This window comes from Schistocerca serialis, chromosome 2 (genome assembly GCF_023864345.2).
Source record: "Schistocerca serialis cubense isolate TAMUIC-IGC-003099 chromosome 2, iqSchSeri2.2, whole genome shotgun sequence".
Taxonomy (NCBI): Eukaryota; Metazoa; Arthropoda; class Insecta; order Orthoptera; family Acrididae; genus Schistocerca; species Schistocerca serialis.
The window spans coordinates 55,734,165-55,753,929 of record NC_064639.1 but is presented as its reverse complement, the minus strand read 5'-3'; the positions used below and the strand labels follow the sequence as shown (position 1 = coordinate 55,753,929).

The following is a 19,765-nucleotide window of genomic DNA, read 5'->3' as shown; positions in this document are numbered from 1 at the left end:
GACCACAATCTATTGGTTATGAACTGTAGATTAAAACTGCAGAAACTGCAAAAAGGTGGGAATTTAAGGAGATGGGACTTGGATAAACTGAAAGAACCAGAGGCTGTACAGAGTTTCAGGGAGAGCATAAGGGAGCAATTGACAGGAATGGGGGAAATAAATACAGTAGAAGAAGAATGGGTAGCTTTGAGGGATGAAGTAGTGAAGGCAGCAGAGGATAAAGTACGTAAAAAGACGAGGGCTACTAGAAATCCATGGGTAACAGAAGAAATATTGAATTTAATTGATGATAGGAGAAAACATAAAAATGCAGTAAATGAAGCAGGCAAAAAGGAATACAAACGTCTCAAAATTGTGATTGACAGGAAGTGTAAAATGGCTAAGCGGGGATGGCTAGAGGACAAATGTAAGGATGTAGAGGCTTATCTCACCAGGGGTAAGATAGATACTTCCTACAGGAAAATTAAAGTGACCTTTGTGGAAAAGAGAACCACTTGTATGAATATCAAGAGCTCAGATGGAAACCCAGTTCTAAGCAAAGTCGGGTAAGCAGAAAGGTAGAAGGAGTATATAGAGGGTCTCTACAAGGGCGATGTACTCGAGGGCAATGTTATAGAAGTGGAAGAGGATGTAGATGAAGATGAAATGGGAGATATGATACTGCGTGAAGAGTTTGACAGAGCACTGAAAGATCTAAGTTGAAACAAGGCCCCGGGAATAGACAACATTCCATTAGAAGTACTGACAGCCTTGGGAGAGCCAGTCCCGACAAAACTCTACCATCTGGTGAGCAAGATGTATGAGACAGGTGAAGTACCCTCAGACTTCAAGAAGAATATAATAATTCCAATCCCAAAGACAGTAGCCGTTGACAGATGTGAAAATTACCGAACTATCGGTTTAATAGGTCACGGCTGCAATATACTAACGCTAATTCTTTACATACGAATGGAAAAACTGGTAGAAGCTGACCTCGGGGAAGATCAGTTTGGATTCCATAGAAATATGGGAACACATGAGGCAATACTGACCCTACGACTTATTTTAGAAGGTAGATTAATTCCTAGCATTTGTAGGCTTAGAAAAAGCTTTTGACAATGTTGACTGGAATACTCTCTTTCAAATTCTGAATGTGGCAGGGGTAAAATACAGGGAGCGAAAGGCTATTTACAATTTGTACAGAAACCAGATGGCAGTTATAAGAGTCGAGGGGCATGAAAGGGAAGCAGTGGTTGGGAAGGGAGTGAGACAGGGTTGTAGCCTCTCCCCAATGTTGTTCAATCTGTATATTGAGCAAGCAGTAAAGGAAACAAAAGAAAAATTCGGAGTAGGTATTAAAATCCATGGAGAAGAAATAAAAACTTTGAGGTCCACCAATGACATTGTAAGTCTGTCAGAGACAGCAAAGAACTTGGAAGAGGTGTTGAGTGGAATGGACAGTGTGTTGAAACAAGGATATACGATGAACATCAACAAAAGCAAAATGAGGATAATGGAATGTAGTTGAATTAAGTAGGGTGATGCTGAGGGAATTAGATTAGGAAATGAGACACTTAAAGTAGTAAAGGAGTTTTGCTATTTGGGGAGCAAAAGAACTGATGATGGTCGAAGTAGAGAGGATATAAAATGTAGACTGGCAATGGCAAGGAAAGCGTTTCTGAAGAACAGAAATTTGTTAACATTTAGTATAGATTTAAGCGTCAGGAAGTCATTTCTGAAAGTATTTGTATGGAGTGTAGCCATGTATGGAAGTGAAACATGGACGATAAATAGTTTAGACAAGAAGAGAATAGAGGCTTTCGAAATGTGGTGCTACAAAAGAATGCTGAAGATTAGATGGGTAGATCACATAACCAATGAGGAGGTACTGAGGTACTGAATAGTATTGGGGAGAAGAGGAGTTTGTGGCACAACTTGACTAGAAGAAGAGATCAGTTGGTAGGACATGTTCTGAGGCATCAAGGGATCACCAATTTAGTATTGGAGGGCAGCGTGGAGGGTAAAAATCGTAAAGGGAGACCAAGATATGAATACACTAAACAGATTCAGAAGGATGTAGGCTGCAGTATGTACTGGGAGATGAAGAAGCTTGCACAGGATAGAGTAGCATGGAGAGCTGCATCAAACCAGTCACATGACTGAAGACAACAACAACAACAACAACAACAACAACATCTACAATTCTGATGAATTAAACTTTTATCTGCTTCTTTGAATGACTCTTCTTCCGTTTTTATCAGCATGCCTAAGTCCCCAGAGAGAAACAATTTTTCACAATCCTTCTTAAATTCAGCACCACTTTCCTCTTTTACAACGGTCATTTTCGTAAAATTTCACAAACAAAATAATAAAAGGAATAAAGAAGCACTACACAAATGTACATATCTTTTCAGTGGAGCTTCACTCATGTGGTCAATTCACTTTACTGTTTTGTTTCGTCTTCCTTTACTTCCATGTATTGCACTTCTTTGCACCACATGGTTATTAGACACAAGAAAATAGTATTTTTTCTTTTTAGGTTCCTGCAGGACGTAGATTTCGTCAATCTGTGTATATATAAATGTCTTAATCCTGGACACTGCACTCAACCACGGCCAGGACTCGAGTGGCCAAAATCCCATTGAAAATTTCAATATTGATTATTGATCACAACACCTATCCTAATATCATATTAAGCTTTTTAACACAACTTTAATTAGTGTATAATGTAACAAAATGAAGTATACTTGTCAGTTCCATTACAAGTGGCATAGGGATGGACTAGGATGTTGAACAGTTTGTGTGGGCAATGGAACACAAATTTTGAAGAGGTGGGAAGAATGTTGGATAGGATGTTCCTAATTTTGGGGGATGGTGATAGATAATCAAAGCCCTGACAAAAGTTGTGGTTCAACTGTTCCAGTCCAAGGTGGTATCTGTTTCTTGGTGGGAGAATTGGGGAGGGGGTTAGCTGCTAGATCTGGGGGATAGGGCATGTCCTTGCAAACATGATATGAATCATAGTGACTACCTGACAGAATGTCTCTGCCGATTTCCTGACTACTCCATCTATAAATTCTGCCAGAGTGATCCCATCTCAGAAGTCCAACATAAACACTAATCTCTGTTTAAAGCCTTAGGCCCTTCTCAGAATGTTTTCCCTACATGCTCTCCAAAATCCAGAAACCCAATAATCCTGGTCGCCCCATTGTATCTGGTTATTGTGCTACCACTGAAAGAATTTTGGCACTCAGTGACAGACACCTCCAACTTGTTGCCCTCCCACATCAAAGATACAAACCGCTTCCTTCACAAACTCTCCACCATCCCCAGCCCTTTATCTCCTGGATTACTACTTATCACTGTTGACACGACTTCCATACACACCAAAATTCCTCACGCTCGTGGTCTCAATGCTATCGAACGCTACCTCTTCTAACATCCTTTGCACCCCATATCCAGTACCTCATTCCACATTCACCTTACTAACTATAGCCTAACACACAACAGCTTCTCCTCTGAAGGGAAGGTACACAAACAAATCGTTGGCACATTCAGAAGCGTGGCATCCTCCTCCTATGCCAACCTGTTTATGAGCTATGTAGGGGAAACATTCCTAGCCTCCCAAATCCCTAACACTGGGCTGGTTCAGGCTCGTTCACGATCTGGACTCAGAGTCAGGACATCCTGTTGTCATTCCTTCACAACCTCAACATTTTCTTTCCCAACCACTTCACTGGATCCTCCCTAACCCAGTGTGCCACCTTCCTTGACATTGACTTCCTCCTCACAGATGGCGCTATCCGCACCTCTGTCACGATAAAGCCACGCCTGACAGTACCTGCATTTTGACAGCTGCCATCCCTTCCACAGAAAAAATCCCTCCCGTACAGCTCGGCCACCCAGGGACAGCGTTAGTGAGTGATGTGAGCTCCCTTACCCAGTATACTGAAGGTCTCACAGTGGCCTTCAGAAACAGGCACTACCCACAGATACAGTCCACAAAGAGATTTCCTGTGCAATATCCATGCACACCCCCATCCCTCCACCCACAACCGAGAAACAGCTACAGAGGATACAGATATTGAGATGGCGGCAAGTAGTAATGAAACAGTTCTTAGCTCATGTAAAAACACTGAATTTCACTTATTAAATCTTCAACTAATCCCGAAAATTTGCACTTACAGTCACAACTTTTTCCGTTTGTAATTTTACCTGAGTTTGTAAGGCAGCACTGAACACACTTCCAGCTTGTCATAAATTCGTTATTTTCTTTCACTGTTGAGTCAATTTCAGCACATCGAAAATGAAACGAATTGTTGCATTTGCTGCTTTCTACACTTTTTATCGACTAAGCAAGAATAGAATAGAAATATTCTATTCTATTCTATTCTATTCTTCTTTAGTCAATAAAAAGTGTAGAAAGCGCAAAAAATGATGAAAATTGGAATCACGTGCAGCAAATGCAACAATTTGTTTCATTTTCGATGTGCTGAAATTGACTCAACAATGAAAAAAAACAACAATGAATTTATGACAAGCTGGAACTGTGTTCAGTGCTGCCTTATAAACACAGGTAAAATTACAAACGCAAAAAGTTGTGCCTGTAAGTGTAAATTCTTAGCATTAGTTGAAGATTTAATAAGTGAAATTCAGTGTTTAAAAGCTGAGGTTACATTACTGAATAAAAAGGTGAACGAAATTGGTTGGCAGCACCTGTTGAATGATAGTACGCCTAAATCAAAAACCGAGGAATGCTTTCCAACTATTATAACTCAAAAATAGGTATCAGATTCTTGACGAAATACCGATAGTGGAAGTCGCAGCATTGAAATCCGTGCAAACTAAAAATAACCGTTCAAACTGTAAAAAAATTTCCAGTGATAATTTCCGAAAACGCCAAGCCAAACTCGTGTATTAGTGCTAACATAGTGAGTGAACAAAAACAAAATGTTCAATGTAACGACAGTGAAATCCGTGAAAGAAATGACTGTGTAATCCATGAAAATGTATGCAACAAACTATTCCAAAATGGCAATAGAAGAAGCGGGGAGAACCAGAAGTACAAGAAGGGCCGGATTCTTATATATGGAGACAGTCATGTTTGCGAAATAGCTCAAAACATCGCAAGTATCCAAGATGACTTTACAGCTGTGGCTCACATTCAACCTGGTGCACCTCTTTCTGCTGTGTGTGCAAGATAGTGAATCTTTCTCAGCAAATGATTATGTCATTATCATTGGTGGTACAAATGATGTGGCTAAAAATCAAGCAAATGACACTATCAGGCACATGAAAGTAACACTCTGTAAGTTGACTGGCACTAAAGTAATTGTCGTCATTATCATTGGTGGTACAAATGATGTGGCTAAAAATCAAGCAAATGACACTATCAGGCACATGAAAGTAACACTCTGTAAGTTGACTGGCACTAAAGTAATTGTCGTTAACATTCCTCAGAGACATGATCTAATGGGCCAATCTATTGTGAACTTGGAAGTGCATAAAACAAATGATAGGCTTAAAACAATATGTAATAAATTTCGCAATGTGTCTTTATAGGCTTAAAACAATATGTTATAAATTTCGCAATATGTCTTTGGTAAACGTCAGTAACCTAGATAGAGACCTGCACACAACTCATGGTATGAAAATGAATAAGAGAGGTAAAAAGATTGTGAGTGAATTAATTATTGGTGAAATCAGACGAAACATTACACAAAGCAGTGTAAATAGGTGCATTGCTATGGAATGGCACAACCCACTCAGACAGGACCTGCCACACAAACAGCAACTACTGACAAGCCAGGGAAACTTGTAAACCCTGCTGGACAGCCTGGTAGCTCTAAATCTCCCTGTATGGCCCAGCAGGAGAAACTCTGCCCTAACATCATACAGCAGAACCCCTGTAGTCTTAAAAACAATCAGACCGGCAGGGTGACATGTCCATCAGGTGTTTGACAATCCAAACTCACATTCAAATTAATTCAGCAAAACTTCCGAAGTCTTAGGAATAAGCACAATGAGTTGGATCCATTGCAGCAATTGATAACCCTGATGTTTTAGTTATAAGTGAACACTGGTACACAGATGAGCTAATTAGTGTATGTAAGTCACTCTCCATGAACTTTTGCTCTGCCTTCAGTAGAAAAGAGAAACATGGTGGTGAGGTATCTATCATTGCACCCAGCGGTAGTAATTATAGTGTAATAGATGTAAGTGCTTTCAGTACTGAGAGTGTAACAGAATTAGCAACAATTAATTATAAGTGGGGGAAAGAGAACTTAATTATTATAGGTCTATACAGACCTCCATCTGGTAGCCTAGATATTTTCTTTGATGTTCTTAATGACCTGCTTATTGACATTGACAGTAAATACTGCAATAAAAATGGCTGGGTTAATGTAATACTAACTGGTGATATAAACATTGACTTACTGTCCAATAGCTCTATATCTAAAACACTAATTCTAATACTAACTCAATTTAATGTAAAATTTCTGATAAACGAGCCCACTAGAGAGGTCAATAGTACAAAATCATGCATTGACAACATTATAACTAACATGTCCCACTTTACATGCAGTGCATCAGTTCTGAAGCTTGCCATTTCTGATCACCACGCAATACAGGTATTGATAGAAGCTGAAAAGCTTCATGTCAATAGAAAAGAGAAACAATATGTGACAAAAAGAATCACCAATGATGACAATGTTAAAGAGCTCAACAGTTTGCTGAAAATCTTACAATGGGGTGAAAAAAACAGCATTACTTTCAGTGAATTTGAATCATATTTTTATTATTGCTTCATTGTTTCATGCTCAGAAATGACCTTTACAGTAAATGACTGCAAAAAAATACAAAAAAATAACTGGATAAATCATGAAGTAAAAACAGCAAGAGAGAAACTTAGACTTTTCCAATATGCAATGGTAAATAATAACAATAATAATAGACTAAAGGTAGAATTTAAGAACTACCATGATTATTATAAAGATCTGCTGCTAGAAACTAAAAGTAAATATGTAGCCACAATGTTAAGAAACTCTATTAACACTCGTTTAGCTGTTTGGAAAGTAATAAATAGCTTTAGGGATTGTAAGGACAGATCAACTAGTGATTTTACTATAAACTATAAAGAGCATATTATGAAAGGTCAATGTCAGACTGCAGATGTTTTTAATGAGTACTTTTCTTTTGTTGGAAAATCTGTCAATAACCATTTTAAGAATCTTCAGTATAGATATAAGGGCATTCCAATCAAACAAAGTATATACTTGGACCCAACCAATAGCAAGGAAATCAGAAACATAGTAAGGTCATTAAAAAATACAAAATCAGCAGGCTATGGTGGATTGTCTATCAGTACACTGAAAAGATGCATAGACAACATATCTGATGCCATGGCCACTGCAGTAAATGATGTAATTGCATCAGGTTGTTTCTCAGATAGTCTAAAGATAGCACAAGTAACCCCGATTTACAAGAAAGGTGATAAATGTAAAATTGAAAACTACCGCCCTATCTCAATCTTACCTGCATTTTCTAAGGTAATTACCAGACTAATGACATTCCTGAGTCAACATAATTTAATATTTGAAAATCAGAATGGCTTTATGGAAAACAAGTCAACTTCAGTAGCCACAGCACAATTAATAGACAAAATAATAACTGCCATGGAGAACGAGGAGTATGTACCTGGAATGTTCCTTGATCTAGAAAAAGCTTTTGATTGTGTCAACATCACCATATTACTTGACAAGCTGTGGAACCTGGGTATTAGAGGAACTGGCTATGAGCTAATAAAATTATATATGAGCAATAGAAAACAATTTGTCTTGCTCAAAACAAACAGTGGGGCTTTCAAATCTAAAATTACTGATATCAAATATGGAGTGCCTGAAGGTTCTGTCTTGGGACCCCTTCTTTTCTTGATTTATGTTAATGATATATGGTATTATTCTCCTAATTGTAAAAAAAATATTGTATGCAGATGATACATCAATTGTGTGTAAACACGAAGACTATGACAGTCTGGAGGTGCTGTGCAACAGTGTAACTAATGAAATAGTCAAGTATTTTAATGAAAGCCATTTAAGTGTAAGTGCTTCAAAGACTGCAATGATGGAATTTAACACAAGGAAACAAACAGAATCTGGCATGAAATTATCCATAGGAAATGACATTGTAAAAAAGAAAAAATGGACAAAGTTATTGGGGATTACAATCCAGGACAGCCTCAAATGGGACATGCATATCGATGCCTTAGCCTGTAAGCTGTCAAAGAATGTATTTGCTATAAATGTGATTAGCAAATATTGTAAGGATATGGGTGTATTAAAAACTGCTTATCATGCCATATTCTCATTGAATTTAAACTGTGCTGTAGAAATATGGGGTGCAACAACTCAAGCGAACCTAAGCACATTATTAATACTACAGAAAAAAGTCATCAGAATTATTTGTGGTGCCAAACCTAGAGAATCATGTCGGAATCTGTTCCCAAAATTAGGTGTATACATATTGAATGTTATATTGCTCTTGAAAACAATAAATCCAAATTTCAACTGTGACCTGCACCAGTACGATACAAGGCACAAGTTCAGATACCATGTAAATAGCCACAGAACTATATGAAAAAAATTCACTGCATGCTACGCTGAAGCTAGCCAATGCCCTCCCAAAAAGCCTCACAGCCCTTCCGACTAACAAATGGTTCAGATGGCTCTGAGCACTATGGGACTCAACTGCTGAGGTCATTAGTCCCCTAGAACTTAGAACTAGTTAAACCTAACTAACCTAAGGACATCACAAACATCCATGCCCGAGGCAGGATTCGAACCTGCAACCGTAGCGGTCTTGCGGTTCCAGACTGCAGCGCCTTTAACCGCACGGTCCGACCAACAAATTAAAAGATCAGCTAAAAAGAATTCTTATTGAAAACTCTTTTTATTCCCTAGATGAGTACTATATCTATATGAAAAGTGCTTCATAAGTATGTCAAGCTCATAGTTTTAAGTGACCTACAACTAATATAATGTTGATAACAGCAATATTTGTAATATTGTGATTGTATACTACCAAATGTAAAATGCATCAAAATGTAAAATTTATTAATACAAACAAATCTTTAGTTTGTAATTTATAAACAGATGTATTCAGAAGAATAATCTGTATGGTGTCCTGAAACTGTATTATTTCTAGGAATTGTATTTGATTATTCAATGTTGAATAAATATTATTATTATTATTAGGAATGCCCCATTCGTCACCCAGTACCAGTTCAGATTGGAACAACTGAACTGTATCCTTTGTCACAGCTTTGATTATCTATTATCGTGCCCCAAAATTAGAGACATCCTGCACGAGATCCTTCCCACTCCTCCTGAAGTGTTGTGCTGCCGTCCACTCGACCTTTGCAGCACCCTAATCCGTGCCTGTGCCAGTCCAGTCCAAACCAGTTGTCACATGGATGGTATCCCTTTGGAAGGCCCAGTTGAAAGATCACCCCTATCCACCCAACCAGAACTGTCATAGGTTTATCCTGCTCCATTAGTCTATGGGCTCTCTATGAAAGCAGCTGTGTTATGCACCAGCTCTGCTGCAATCATTGCTCAGCTGTTTATGTCGGTATGACTGCTGTATGCAGCTGTCCACAACAAGCTCGATTTCAATGGCTGCTTCACAAACTGGGATGTCTGTGTCCTCCATTGCAACACCAGCTTTTCTGAACTGTGCAGATGGGAATTGTCCTTACAACACATTCTCCGATCCTGAAATCGTCCCGGACTCACACTAGGGTAACCTACTCCCCTGCACCATCCAGCTAATTGTTTCTGCCCCCTCTGTGCTGTCACCTCCTCACGATTCACCTCCTCTCACCCTGACTATGTGCTGTTCTCTGGCAGCACACCCACTGGTCTTTCCCCCTCGTCTTTTCCCCTCTCTCCATCCCTCACAGCCACCTGATGCTGTTCCCGGTAGCCCTGTCCTGCCACCTCTAGTCACTGCACGCTCTGCCGAGAAGTATTACTTCTCTTCCCCCACCCGTACCCTGCTATCCCTCTCCCTTACTGGCCCACTCTGGATTGTTGCTCCCGTTCAATTCGTGTCATTTGCATTCCGGTTGGAATGGCCAGGGATAGCAGTCATGTGTGAGAGGTGTGCTCACTTGTATGAAGGTATGTGTATTTTCTGAAAAATGCTTCGGCTAAAGCTTATACGTAACAATCTTTTGTCATACCTCTCTGCAACTCAATGTGTCGTCTTTACGGTGAGTAGTGAGGTATCCTTTCATTATACTGTGGATTTGCCAATGTGGACTTTCCACTGGAGCTTGTACAGTCAACAAGTGAATTTAGAATAGTGACCAGGACTGAATGTGTCACAGTGATGGGCTGTGCTGATGCATCCATCTGAAAGGCACCAGGCCAACTTGAGACACGATTTCAGAACAGACATTGTCACTCCACAATTTGAAACGGTTATGCAACTGTGCATTGTTTTGTACAACAGTCATTTTGCGAGGCACGTGAATACTTTGGAGTTAAGAGAGCAGTGGCATGCACAACTGTTGAGAGAGACTCGATACATTGTTCTGCTAGCTTCACAAAGACACTGTTCTGCTAGCTTCACAAAGGAATGGATAGCCATAAGGAGGATTTCTGGTAAATGTTGCATCACCAATAGCTACCCTAATGAAACAGAAATGGCCTTCAAACTGCATATGAAGACATCACTTAGAGAATAGTAGAGTACAATCACTTAAAAAAGTTGTTTGAGACCCAGTAGACTATAGGAGGTAATTTCTGAATCCACTAAGGGATGTTACAGGACCTAAAAAGCAGACGAAAGATATCCTCTAGGTTGTTTTTCAACAAATCTGGCTACAGTTAGAGTTAATGTTGGTCCTCCTCTCAAAACCAGGGAAGGTCCATAAAATGCACTGAAAAACCTTAGAATACATAATCATAGAGATTTGGCCAGGATCCTAGAACCTAGACAAATACGTAGTCACGGACAGTCTGAGTTCAAGAAATAATTCTCTACCTTTGACAGATTCATCCTGTCTGAACGAACACTGTAGTATTGTCTCCAACGAAGATATCACATAATATATTCTTCAATCTTAAGAGGACTTCCAATATTACTTGTATCCATGGAGAACTCCACAAAGAAGGCTTTCAGGAATGTCTGTCCATCTTCATCTGATCCTTTCCCTAGCTGATACATTTATAGGTATCAGACTTGTCATACTGTATCAGAGAGATTAAAGCAACAGAATGATCCCGCTCAAGGATCTGTTTTCAATTTGTTACAGCAGTCAGTAGTAGTATATTCACAATTTACTTTCATCCAGTGTTAGGGGTTTGTGGATGACTTCAGTATATTCTGCTACTTCTTCTCCTTCAGTCGTGGAATAATTGCGTGAAATGAAGTGATTCACACGTACCACAGGTTTTAAATTTTCATCAAAGAAATGTAATCTTGCTCATTTTAAGCATTCCTATTCCTTTTTCAACTTATCCATACTCAAAATGAGGAAGACTCATAATTTTTGAAATTAACTCGTGTTTATTGGTGATGAGACACATGGTAGCTCCAGTTGGAGCTTTAAAGATAAACGCCTAAGAGCACTGAATATACTCAGTTGCTGGGGTACAAGGAGACTGAACATGTCTGCTCCAGTTGTGCAACCTGTCATGACTGAATGCATTATGTATGGGCAGAATGAGCAGCTGTCATACACAAAATTTAACTGTGGTGTTCATCATCAAAACACTAGGTTGGCATACAGGCAAAAAATGCTGGCCACGATATTTGAAAATTGTCTACAGTATTCACGACAACAGTATTAGACTCGCAAACTAGGCATATCGTACCTGCTGTCCCTGACTACACATCGAGGCTCGTGAGCCGCCACATCCCTCCGCAGTAACACCTCTCCGTTCATTATTTGTACAACCTACTATTATTCCGTACTGTGGCTGCGACTGTGAGTGACGAGAACATTTGGGATTCACCCTGAGAAAGACTTAGTGACACTTGGAGTGAATTATATGAACAGTGGTGTCATCCACCACCTCAGTTGACAAAGGATCTTGGAAGGCTCCAGAAAGACTTTATCAGAGCATTACAAATATTTTGTAATTTTTACTGTTAGGTATGAGCAGGATGGGGGATGAGATTGCATCAGCTGCTCTCAGTATTCCCCTTGAATGTGTTGTCAAGATTTGCTTACCCAGTGATTTATCTGCATTTTGTGCCAAAGTGTATACAACTTGAGGGCATTGTAGCAAATTAGACATAATTGTGGCATGTATCCATGGGGTAACAAGTTTTGATGATGCAGTGGAATATTATCTACCAACAGAATAAGAGAAAGAGAAATGGGAGGGAGATGTCATTTTGCTAGGTGCCAGTACATACCTGAATTCTAATTGAGAAAATGCTGTGGCATAAAGTGTAATTATGTGGCTCAGGCCACACTTCATTGGAAGGGTTGAGGAACAACGAGCTGCATTCTGGGAATCCAACAGTTTGGCCATGATGTTCCTCCTCCTGGCCGCTTGTTAGAGATTAAGTGATCCTAATACAGCTTTGGGTACAGAAATGTACTGTCAGAGATGGATTCTTCCTCTGACGGTAGGACCCACCATTGTGGTGGAAGGATTCCTGTTTCCTGCAATGTGTGTGGTATTGTGATGATAGGGAAGCAACTGGTCTAAATCCCAATTCCCCCCCCCCCCCCCCCCCCCTCATTTTTAGATAACTGTGAGGTGAATTTGTGAATTTACTTAGCATTATATGTTACACCTGATGTGCAAAATTGACTAGTTAGAAGATTTCAAAGTTATTCCAGAAGGGCTGGGTGGCTCATTCCTTTTGTCTTTTACTTCCCACAATAACTGCTAAGGGTATTTTAGCCAGTGCAACATGATTGCACTTGTATTTCCCACGTACTTCAGTGATGTAAGTGTTTGTGCAAATGGGACAGTACACATTAGTTTGGAGTTTTATAACTTAATGGACGTATTCAAATGAAACAAATGAGAATGAGTCTTGCTTCAGTTGCCAGAGATTGTGGTCATGGGTGTGCGAATATGAATACAGGTCTTGTGTGTGTGTGTGTGTGTGTGTGTGTGTGTGTGTGTGTGTGTTCTGTCTGTTTTCGACAAAGGCTTTGTTGGCCGAAAGCTCATTTTCTGACAGTCTTTCTGTTGTGCCTATCTGCGATTCAGCATCTCGGCTCTATGGTGGGTAGCAGCTATCCTTTTCGTAATAATGGGTGTGTTTGAATGTTTTAACCACACTCATCTAAAAATATTTTGGTGGTGTCACTATCATGCTGATGGATTTCTGTTTACACATGTCCCAAAAGCATTTGCCACAAGAAGACAATCTGCATCAATACTACTCAACTTATTACAGGTTATGTGGTGGATGGGAGCTTGACAAACACCATTTATAAGTGCCAGATGCCATCTTGGATTATTTTTCACTTAAAATCCAATAGAATAATATACTGAATATGGTGAAACCAATTATAAAAGTGGGTACAGGATACTTAGTATGGTAAACTTATGATGAAAGGATGAGTTTGTCTTATCTATAAGAAGACATTTTATTAGAAAGAGATTATTGTCCGTAGAACCCAAGCCACAGGAGTACGTTTCAAGCCTCTTACGAAAATAAGGTGAAATATGGATGGAAACAGTAGAGAAAAATAGCTCATAATGTTACTAAATAATTGTATTGGGATCTAAAGTGAAGGAGAGGCACCTATAGCAGACCGATGTGTGGCACACACACACACTTACCAGAAAACTGCATTCGATGGCTTTTGTGCTCCAGTGCTTTCCCTAGTACAAAGTACTGTTACATTCCTTGAGCTCACGGGTTGTAATATGTCAGAACAACCGAAAGGTTACGGTTTGGGAGAGAGATATGACTCGTGCCAGAGTGTGTAGAGAAACACAGGCAAGTGTGTCACTGACTTTATTACGTAAAAGGTAATTCCCCAAATCCACAAATGTATTTATTTGTGGGGCAGCAGTACACATATTCAATCACAAACTGTACAAGCACCCAAATGCTTACTATTGCAGACACAGCAACATTGATTTCTGATTATCAGTTAATTTAAACAGGACACTCGAGGCAGGAAGGGGGTAGCAGTGTGTGGTGCAAGGGAGGAGTGAGAGAGACAGACAACTCCGTGGCTGCATGGGACAAAAAGACTTCTGAGGGGGTAGAGCATTTAAGAGATATGGAAAGATGGAAGACTGAGATGGAGGGAGAAAGGTAGTTGCAGGGAGGGATATATATAATGCCCACATGAGAAATGTAGAAAAAGTGGTGGGAGAAGGCAGTTTCCCATCCAGATCATGTACTGTCTTCCCATATCACTCCTCCACTCCCCATTTGGGCATTATCTCTCTCCCCTTCCCCCCTACCACCCCCACCCCTCCTCCTCTCTCTCTCTAATTAACTACCAACTTCCGTTCCATCTCCTTCCTCCCTGTTTCCATAGCTCTTACATGCTCTATCCCCTCAGACGTCCTTTCATCTTGTGCAGCCATTGGGCCATCTGTCTTTCCCACTCCTGCATCATACTACTCCACTACCCCAGCCTCAGCCCATGAATCTTTCCATATCCCCTCCCCACATCCATGGTTTCAATAATAACTGATAAATCAATCATCATTATCGCTGTAGCTGCAGTAGAACACATTTGGTTTCTGTGTGATTGTGTGTGTAATGTGTGCACTTCCTACTAGAAAAAAAAGAGAGCTTAAAAGCTAGTTTTCTATGTAGTGTGTCTCTGTGCCACATATCAGACTGCTACAGGTGAGTGATTACCTTTCCCTTATTTCACATATTGTTCAATCCGTGAATTTTCATTATCGATAATTGTATTGAGATATATTAATAAAATAGTGAGCATTTGGTATAATAAATACCTCACAAAATTAAAACAGGAGAGAAAGAACTGTATTCAGACTAACGGTAATTAGTCCTGCTTCCGGAATATATGCATTATATCTTGTTTTATTCCAACAGATTTACCTTAAGGAGTGCCTAAAATACTGCTGGATGAGAAACTGTGTCACAAGCTGTTCTTTTTTTACACAGGGATTCTTCCACAGACACACAAGCAAATCACGCCAGGCGTAGGAGACACACACTGTCCACATCTGACCCTTCTTCAACTCTGTGGCAGCCGTGGAAGCGCAAATGTCGACCGTTCAGTGCAGAGAAACTGTCGATACCTCTACCGGTTCCTCACCCGGTACATATTGCTATCACCATTCACAACCGTGACAGTGAAGACCCCGTACCCCTCGATTCCGAACTCTGCCAGAACATTTTACGGGCAGTCGAGGAAGCGCACAGTGATCCTGCAGCGGCAGCGGAGGAAGATGCTTCAAATGTGGCCAGGTTCCGCGGCGGGAATGGCGACGGCACAGATTCGACCGGAGGCTCCAGGAGCTCTGTTGGGGAGGTTGCCGGAGCCTACAGCTGGCGCAGCTCAGACTGGAGCACCAGGCGGAGGAACGACTCGGGCTCCATCAGGGTGGACCTCGCCTCTCCGGAAGATGTCACTTTGGACACCGACACGTCCAGAGTCACATTTAGCACATATGGAACGACAGTTTAAATGTTTTGGTTTGTTACTGAAATGTTTCGTTGAGAGACAATTTTGCTGTCCATGTCAGTTAAGAAATCTCATTTGTCTAGCTACTCTTAGACTTCAGTTTCTATATGCTTCCTCTGTGCCATTGTTCTGAGTATGTTTCCGTTTTTGTGCTATAGGGGCAACAGTTGATTGCAAAATTACTTGACAGTGCTTAAAAATGATTTTTAAAATGGCGGTTTCTGTAAAATTCAGATACAAACCAGCTCACATTTTATGAATTTATGACATTGTATTACAGCACTCGCATCAGTAGTTGATCTGAGGAGAAATATTTGCCTGATAACATTGTCAAAAGGTCACTAGAGACTTTTAAAGCAAACAATTAAATGATCATGCCCATATCATTAATTCACAGATTAAAATGTGAAGTTAAAAACCTGTAAATAACAGGACATATAAGCCCCTTGCCAAGAATGAATTGACTTAGCAGTTTGATGTACAAATCTATTCCCCGTCTGAAATAAACCAAATAAATCCAATTTCTTTCTTACGGATATATCTAACTCGTTTGGATTTACAAAAAATATATTTGCTTTGCTCATACTGTTTCTGTTAAACAGTTGACGAAAAGAAAGAAAAAAAGGAAATTGTATGGACATGTGAAGCTCAGAATTGTGAATGCTATCTTTAAATAATATCATTTGCAGACATTTTCTGCAGTCAGAAACATAATGTTTATTCTTCGGTGTGCGAAACAGTAACAGCCAATGCAAATTATAAACAGTCAGTGTAAATTACACAGGATCTTGAAATATATGTCAGTGTTGGTAAATGTTCAAACTGTGGTGTAATTATCCTACAATATACATGTATGTGCTCAAGTTTTATTTTTAATAAACCATAAATAATTCTGTCACAAGTGAGAGCTTACAATAAAGTCACCAGAAATGGCACTGAAAACATTTCCCACTTACTTTATGTAATGTACAACTGATTTTATTAGAAAACAGAGTTTATTGCTTTTAATGTCATTCTAGTCAGTTTTTATCCTTGTTTTGTTGACAGGTTCTTCTGTGTTATTTCACCATAGTTTTACCACCATTTCTATTCTGCTGCTTGCAGTATACCTATTGGCACAAATCCTGTATGCTGCTTAATCCCTTTCCATTTCATTCTTATTCACCAGCAGTAACATTTTTGTCAAACCTCACTGTTTTGAGAAGCAATAATGTAGTTCGAAATTGTGCCCATGCATAACTTATGGTAGTGCCAGTACAGTGAAACAAGATTACATAAAATTTTATTGCTATATTACGGATTGTAAAAATAACACTACAGCAATAGCAGAAAAGCATATCTGGTTTGCTGAGCGTACAATAAGACTGATTAACAATGTGCATATTTATTTTCATTTAAATATATGTACAATGATCAAATGTAAGTTGCCATTTGTGCTACAAGATAACAAATCATCTAAGCAATTGCTCCAGTAACAGTATTTTACTGCTTGGACATATAAGAGTAACAGAGCATACCTCCTAATTCAGCTTTGTAATTTAATTGTACAAATCTTCAAACATTCATAATGCCAGATGTTGTTGATGACATTTACAAGTAGACACTATCTCAAGGTTTTGAAACAAAGACATTCTTATTATCAACTTAATGAGACAAGGAAACAGTACAGTTGAAAAAGACACAGTATGTACCCAAGTTGCTGTACAAAGATGTCGAACATTTGGTCCAAAGCAAACTATGACTAGAATGTTTTCTGCAAAAGCATGTTACCATCTTTTTCTGTTCAGAGATTGCAATAATTTGTCTCTTTCATGTCTTACTCTGCATAGTTCTCTTTAATTTACTCCTGAGAGAAGACTTTTGTTTATAAAACACTTGAGGCTTAGTGCCTACTATTGAAGCTAAACCTTGTTTCAGTGTTGGTCAGTACAGGTGTTCTCATCCATTTCCAGGCATGTTTGAAGTATTTTTTGTTTTGTTTTAGTTTTGTCTTAAGATTATACAGTAAGAAGGAATAAAATCACATTAAGGATAGATGCAACAGTTGTAACCATCTGTCTTTAATGTAGCATTTAAATTTCATTTTTGTCTTTTTTTAAAACTTTTTTCACGTTTTATATAATGATAATTATTTTATCATAAAAGGAGGGTAGAGCTACTGAACAGCACCAGTTTGATAACCGATATTTAATAAACATGAAGAACAATTTTTTATATATCTTTTATGTGGTTCCCCCTTCCTTATGTACCTGATCATATTACCTGAATCAGCAGCTATTTGGGTATAAGAGCATCGCATCTAAAAAAAAAATTAAAAAAAAAAAAAAAAAAAAAAAAAAAGAAATTAAAAAAAATATGAAAAATGTAATGTTGCAGATAATGAAAAAGAGCTGTGAATTAATAACATTTGCACCATCACTTATGTGTGCTTCCCAGTTTTTATTATGCAAAACTATAGATATCACTGTAAATAATGAATGTTTCTGCAAGTGCAAATATGGCAACAGAAATGGTGAAAATCTTGAACTGCTGATGATGTCCATAATACACCAATTTTACATGTAATGCTCTTTTGTACAAAAAGTACCAAAATAAAAAAGTCTAATGCTGTTATTGAAAATATACATTTGAGTCTTCACTAGCCATGTGCACTATCTGGTTTTTCATTTTACAGATTGTACCTACTCATCTCACGAATCTGATAACATATTAAAAATATCACAAGGTGGCTGCATGAGTGTCAGACTATAAACCCAAATATCCAGTACCTCCCCTTCCTCATTTTGCAGAAAGATTAACTTATTACATATTACCATAAAATGAGCAACAAATGATGATACCACTAATGTAAAAAATGGAAGGCAACAGACCCTATTTATTCTAGCGCATAGCTCCTTGAAAGCTATAACAAACTGAACATTTAACCTAGCAACCATTCACAATGAAAATTAAATAAAAGAAAACAATGAACACTAATGTTAATCTTGCTTTGAATGTCACTGTCTGTCCATTTTTTCCCAAGTATATCATTTTGTCAATATGGTTTGGCCTTGAGAAAACACAAGTTATTCTTCTTTAACTCCCACATATGTTTCAGTGATTTTATTTTCTGTGAAAAAATGTAAAAATTTTGCATAATGGTTGGTTGGTTGATTTGGGAGAGGGGACCAAACAGAAAAGTCATTGGTCCCATCAGATTATGGAAGGATGGGGCAGGAAGTTGGCTACGCCCTTTCAGAGGAACTGTTCTGGCATTTGCCTGAAGCAATTTAAGGAAATTGTGGAAAACCGAAATTGGGATGACCAGACTCGGGTTTTAACCATCGCACCATCTTGCTCAGTTTGCAATGGGCTTTATGATATTTATATTCGTAACATTATTAACAAGAATGTATACCTTACTATCACATACTGATATTTATACGACTGTCGGTCAGTTCCAGTAAAACTGATATTTTGCTTTAGTTCATCATCTGCAATTAGTTAGGATTTCTCAGTAGTATTTGCAAAATTGTTAGGCCTAAAATGAAACTCCTGTCTTTTACATAAGCTTTATTAACGTTGGATTATAGTACTCTCATTATTTTTCATTCTGCTGTCAGCAATGATTTACTGTGAACTGCCTTTGGCAGCAGCAAAGTTAGGAATACCACAGATTATGGGACTGTGAGCAAACCAGCCACTTTAGTCAGGAGGTGCTTTAATATGGATATCTCCAACAGCTTCACAACTCTAAGGATTGCAAACAAAAATGTGCAGAAAACCCAAGGAGTTCAGTCCCACAAAACGGGGTTGAAAAGACCAAGAAAGGTCACCTACAGAGCAGACATTCTCCTGCAATGACTGAACTACTACTGAACTCTGTGGGTAGAGAATACCGGGCAGCCAGCATTTTTAAGCCAAGTGCAATGTCCAACTATGCCACATGTGATCTCGGGTTAGTGGAGTGCAAGGGTCTGGTTTTGAGTAGCACTTTGGGACAGTAATTCAATGTTTAGAGGTTTACTTACTGCCTCATGTTTTTGACTATATTTCCAAATGAAACTCGCTTAAGGCACCATTATGGAACCTTGTCTGCTCACATGATTTTCAACTGTCAGTATATTAAATATTTCGTTTGATGTACCG

General features: G+C 38.9%; 1 protein-coding gene across 2 annotated transcripts in view; it reads left to right on the top strand.

Moving 5' to 3' along the window:
- LOC126456757 (uncharacterized) overlaps positions 1-17,848 on the top strand; it is a 783,002-nt gene extending 765,154 nt beyond the window's left edge. For both annotated transcript variants that reach the window (XM_050092505.1, XM_050092504.1), the window contains one exon: positions 15,115-17,848. In XM_050092505.1, coding sequence (XP_049948462.1) covers positions 15,115-15,640 — 526 coding nt within the window. In that variant the 3' untranslated portion in view covers positions 15,641-17,848. The remainder of the gene's footprint in view (positions 1-15,114) is intronic.
- The last annotated feature ends 1,917 nt before the right edge of the window (positions 17,849-19,765 follow it).